The sequence below is a fragment of the Heterodontus francisci genome, chromosome 12 (assembly GCF_036365525.1).
Source record: "Heterodontus francisci isolate sHetFra1 chromosome 12, sHetFra1.hap1, whole genome shotgun sequence".
NCBI lineage: Eukaryota > Metazoa > Chordata > Chondrichthyes > Heterodontiformes > Heterodontidae > Heterodontus > Heterodontus francisci.
Window position 1 is genome coordinate 121,035,981 of NC_090382.1, and position 6,000 is coordinate 121,041,980.

Consider the following 6,000-nt stretch of genomic DNA (forward strand, 5'->3'; position numbering starts at 1 on the left):
GCGCTTGTTGATTTCTGCATCTAGAGACAGGTTACTGGTGATAGTTGAGCCTAGGTAGGTGAACTCTTGAACCACTTCCAGAGCATGGTCACCAATATTAATGGATGGAGCATTTCTGACGTCCTGTCCCATGATGTTCGTTTTCTTGAGGCTGATGGTTAGGCCAAATTCATTGCAGGCAGCCGCAAACCTGTCGATAAGACTCTGCAGGCACTCTTCAGTGTGAGATGTTAAAGCAGCATCGTCAGCAAAGAGGAGTTCCCTGATGAGGACTTTCTGTACTTTGGACTTCGCTCTTAGATGGGCAAGGTTGAACAACCTGCCCCCTGATCTTGTGTGGAGGAAAATTCCTTCTTCTGAGGACTTGAACGCATGTGAAAGCAGCAGGGAGAAAAAAATCCCAAACAGTCTGAGTGCGAGAACACAGCCCTGTTTCACGCCACTCAGGATAGGAAAGGGGTCTGATGAGGTGCCGCTATGTTGAATTGTGCCTTTCATATTGTCATGGAATGAGGTGATGATACTTAGTAGCTTTGGTGGACATCCAATCTTTTCTAGTAGTCTGAAGAGACCACGTCTGCTGACGAGGTCAAAGGCTTTGGTGGGATCAATGAAAGCAATGTAGAGGGGCATCTGTTGTTCGCGGCATTCCTCCTGTATCTGACGAAGGGAGAACAGCATGTCAATGGTCGATCTCTCTGCTCGAAAGCCACACTGTACCTCAGGGTAGACGCGCTTGGCCAGCTTCTGGAGCCTGTTTAAAGCGACTCGAGCAAAGACTTTCCGCACTATGCTGAGCAGGGAGATTCCACGGTAGTTGTGGCAGTCAACGCGGTCACCTTTGTTTTCATAGAGGGTGATGATGTTGGCATCGCGCATGTCCTGAGGTACTGCTCCCTCGTCCCAGCACAGGCATAGCAGTTCATGTAGTGCTGAGAGTATAGCAGGCTTGGCACTCTTGATTATTTCAGGGGTAATGCTGTCCTTCCCAGGGGCTTTTCCGCTGGCAAGAGAATCAATGGCATCACTGAGTTCCGATTTTGTTGGCTGTACGTCCAGCTCATCCATGACTGGTAGAGGCTGGGCTGCAATGAGGGCAGTCTCAGTGACAACGTTCTCCCTGGAGTACAGTTCTAGGTAGTGCTCAACCCAGCGGTCCATTTGCTTGCGTTGGTCAGTGATTATGTCCCCTAATTTAGATTTGAGGGGGGCGATCTTCTTGATGGTTGGCCCAAGAGCTCTCTTAATGCCATCATACATTCCTCTGATGTCATTAATATATATGACAAACAAAGGAGGGCCCAGCACCAATCCCTGCAGCACACCACTGGTCACCGGCCTCCAATCTGAAAAACAACCCTCCACTACCACCTTCTGCCTCCTATCACCGAGCCAGTTTTGTATCCAATCAGCTAGCTCACCCTGGATCCCATGTGTTCGAACCTTCTGGACCAGCCTACCATGTGGGACCTTGTCAAAGGCCTTGCTAAAGTCCATGTAGACAACGTCCATCGCCCTGCCCTCGTCAATCCTCTTGGTCACATCCTCAAAAAACTCAAACAAATTTGTGAGACATGATTTCCCATGCACAAAGCCATGCTGACTATCCCTAATCAGACTTTGCCTTTCCAAATGCATATAAATCCTGTCTCTCAGAATCCCTTCCATAACTTTCCCACCACTGATGTAAGGCTCACCGGCCTGTAGTACCCTGGCTTATCCCTGCTGCCCTTCTTAAATAAAGGCACAACATTAACTATCCTCCAGTCTTCCGGACCTCACCCGTGGCTAACGATGATACAAAAATCTCTGCAAGGGCCCCAGCAATCTCCTCCCTTGCTTCCCATAGCATCCTAGGATACACCTGGTCAGGCCCTGGGGATTTATCCACCTTAATGCGCTTCAAAACCTCCAAAACCTCCTCCTTTGTAATGTTGATATGCTCCAGGATATCGGTGTTCCCTCCCTTGAACTCATTAGCTTCCATGACCTTCTCCACAGTAAATACAGACAAGAAATATTCATTTATGACCTCGTCCATTTCCCGTGGCTCCACACATAGATTGCCACACTGATCTTTAAGGGGACCTACTCTCTCTCTAGCTACCCGTTTACTCTTTAATATACTTATAGAATCTTTTAGGATTCTCCTTTATCTACTCAGCCAGGGAAATCTCATGGCCCCTTTTCTCCCTCCTAATTTCCTTCTTAAGTGTAGTCCTATATCCCCTATACTCCTCGAGGGGCTCGCTTGATTCCAGCTGCCTAAACCTGACATATGCCTCCTTCTTTGTCCTGACCAGACCCTCAATATCCCTCATCAACCAAGGTTCCCTAAACTTGCCAGCCTTGCCCTTCCATCTAACAGGAACATGCCGGCCCTGAACTCTTCCCATCTCACTTTTAAAAGCATCCCACTTGCCAAACTTCCCTTTACCTGTAAACAGCCTCTCCCATTCAACTTTTGAGAGTTCCTGTCTGATGCCATCGAAATTAGCCTTCCCCCAATTTAGGACTTCAACCTGAGGACCAGTCCTATCCTGTTCCATAACTATCTTGAAGCTAATAGAGTTATGGTCACTGGTCCCAAAGTGCTCCCCCACTGACACATCAACCACCTGCCCATCCTCATTTCCTAAGATGAGGTCGAGTGTAGCCCCTTCTCTCGTCGGGCTATCCACATACTGCTTCAGAAAACTATCCTGGACACACTTAACAAATTCTTCCCCATTAGCACTAAGGCAGTCTCAGTCAATATTAGGGAAGTTAAAATCACCTACTATTACAACCCTATCATTCCTGCACCTATCTGTGATTTTCCTACATATATGCTCCTCCATTTCCCTCTGACTATTGGGGGGCCTATAGTATAATCCCATCAAAGTGATCACTCCTTTCTTATTTCTCAGTTCTACCCATATGGCCTCGCTGGACATTCCCCCCGGGATATCCTCTCTAAGTACTGCCGTGATGTCCTCCCTAATCAATAGTGCAACTCCCCCTCCTCTCTTACCTCCACCTCTGTCACGCCGGAAAGATCGGTACCCCGGAACATTGAGCTGCCAGTCCTGCCCATCCCTCAACCACATTTCCGTAATAGCTATAATATCACAATCCCATGTACCGATCCATGCTCTGGGTTCATCTGCCTTACCTGTAAGGCTTCTTTCATTAAAGTAAATGCAGTTTAGCCTACCAGATCTTCCACGCTCCCTGTCCTGCCCCTGCCCGGTCTGTCTACTGGACGTGCTTGCTTTAACCTCTACATTTGCCTCAACTATCTCATCGGAGAGACCAATACTTTGGGTCCCACCCCCTTGCAAGACCAGTTTAAACCCTCCCGAGTAGTACTAGCAAACCTCCCCACAAGGATATTGGTCCCTTTCCAGTTCAGATGCAACCCGTCCTTCTTGTACAGGTCACCTCTGCACCAGAAGAGATCCCAATGATCCAAGTAGCTGAAGCCCTCCCTCCTACACCAGCTCTTCAGCCACGCATTCATTTGCCTAATCCTCTTTTTTCTACTCTCACTAGCACGTGGCACAGAGAATAATCCTGAGATTACAACCCTAGAGGTCCTGCTTTTTAACCTTCTGCCTAACTCCCTATATTCACTTTGCAGGACCTCATCTCTCTTCCTGCCTAGTGTTAGTACCAATATGGAGCACGAACTCTGGCTGCTCACCCTCCCTTTTTTTAATGAGTATCTTAAAAAAGGAGAGAGAGTTATAGAGGTGGAGAGGTTTAGGAATTAAATATCCAGAATTTAAGGCACAGCTTCCAATGGTGGAGTGATTAAAATCCAGGATGCATAAAAGGTGAGAATAAAATGTAAATAATGTTATTTCTATTGTCCAGTCTGCAGTCCACTTCCTGCGGTGTCCTCCTGTCACAGAAGCTCTCAAGCATGTATTACACGCTCCTTCTCCAGAACCATCTGAGCACAGACAAAATCACAGCAGAGGTGTAGGCAGGCAAAGTGACCACTGTCATGGGCTTCCTCCAACCTTGACCTGTAGATGGTCACCTTGGCCAGACCCACGAGCAGACCCACAAGGAGGTCTTCTGACTTGTCCACTCCATTGTGCACTGGGTGGCCAATAATCAGGTGCGTGAGCTGAAGTGGAGCCAGAAATTCAAGAGCAGCCCCTTCAAATAGTGGAAGAGCGCAGAAAACTGGTATCAAAGGTACCCCATCTAGTTAGTTCTAGTAGTATCAGTTTAAAGGAAGGGATTGGAAGTGTCCAGTATCATTACCTTACGCAGGGTATTTTCTTTCTGTTTTATTCAGGCTATGAAGCGGATTTACAAAGCCTGTTTGAAGTATCCCGAGTGGAAGCAGAAACACAACCCCCACTTCAAGCCCTGGGTCTATCCGGAACAGAACACGCTGCCCAGCGTCAGCCTTTCAGAACTATCACTGCAGCATGCCTCCTCGCTCGAGAACATTGACGAGAGCAGCCTTTCAGAGGACAAAGTTCACATCAGTGATGAGGAGGATAGCTACTCCAAGGAATCATAACAGACACACAGGGGCAGAGGATTTTAAAAAATAGAAAAAGAATCAATTATATGGGAATTAAAGATGTGGGGGGGGGTGGTTTGGGGATTTTATGTGGGCGACAGGGGTCTCAGCCATTGGCTAAAGAGCCAGCGAGAGCTGCATGTTGCCTCCTCTGGGGAAACTCTGCAACACTGCCTGCCAATTAGGCACTGAATTAGACAGCAGCGGGCCTTCCCCTGGTTTAAGGACCCCATGACAGAAGTCCCACCTACTGAGAGCTGCCAGCCAATCAGAGACCGGCAGCTCTTTTGCTGAGCAGTGCCACCACAGAGATGGTGGCTGCTGCCAGTAATGCACCCACCAGTGGCCCAGGATCATCGAGGGAACCAGGCCACAGGTGAGTCATGGTGGGAGGGGTTTCGCAGGGTGGGGGTCGCAGGGGAGGGGGTTGTAAGAGGGTCAGCACCAAGGGCAGGATAGTGACTCTTAGCGGGCACCCTCCTTCCCGATGTCAGGTCCCTCGATCAGGCACCAAGTGCCTTTGAACTAGGGTCACTCCCCCCACCCCCCCCCCCCAAACACCCTCAACCCGGGAGCCATCAAGCAACTTGCATGGGCTTGCTTGGCGTGCTCCTGCTCCCATGTGTTGATAGGCCCACCCGCTGCTGGGCTAATCCTGGCGGAGGCAGGATGAGGCCCTTAATTGGGCATTAATTGGCAGCAGGTCGGGAAGGCTGTCAATCAACCTTCCCGCCACAGACTTAATTGGGGTGGAGGTGGGAAGATGGCATAGTCCCACCTGGCACCATCCCGCCTAAATAAATGCTCTCCCCGCCTTCAAATTTACCACATGTGAGACCATAAAATCCCCCCCACCCGTATCCCTTTTACACTAAGTGGCACAATAAAAGAAGTCTCAATTTAGCCTCACAGAATGACACAATCTAAACAAGCACCAAGTCACTCATATAACACAGGCCCTTAAGCTTCATAAACAGTTCTGTGGTGTCTTTATGCACTCAAACAGAAACATTGCAGTTAGGACCAGGAACAGCCAATTAGCACTGAACTGGTTTGAATAGGTAGCAGCTTGAAAAGGGTTCTGGTTACATTTTACAGCTCAGGTCCCTCAAAGGGCTGTGCATTTCCTATATATCGGAACACTAACATATGCTGATGGTACCAGCACAGTTACTGCACATGGATGGATTAGCATGTGGTCTTACTGTAGTTTTGCGTTTGTTAATATTATTCCACGTTTAACTCACTCACCACAAAAGAAACCATTTGATGTAATTCCCACTGAGCTTTGACTGTTTTGGATGCTGGCTTTATTACAGACTATTGCAAAGAACAGCAGCCTGTAGTGAATCCAATGTGAAAAGGGATACTCAAATCCTATCAGATTCCATCATTCAGTCAGGCTCCTTCAGAGACATCACTTGACAAATTCTTTCTCACCAAAGTACCTTTTAGGATGTATAAAGATTAATGAA

At 48.2% G+C, this 6,000-nt stretch overlaps 1 protein-coding gene across 1 annotated transcript in view; it reads left to right on the forward strand.

Moving 5' to 3' along the window:
* Positions 1-4,537, forward strand: part of stard15 (StAR-related lipid transfer (START) domain containing 15) — a 58,261-nt gene extending 53,724 nt beyond the window's left edge. The window contains exon 6 of the mRNA XM_068044104.1: positions 4,292-4,537. Coding sequence (XP_067900205.1) covers positions 4,292-4,522 — 231 coding nt within the window. The 3' untranslated portion in view covers positions 4,523-4,537. The remainder of the gene's footprint in view (positions 1-4,291) is intronic.
* The last annotated feature ends 1,463 nt before the right edge of the window (positions 4,538-6,000 follow it).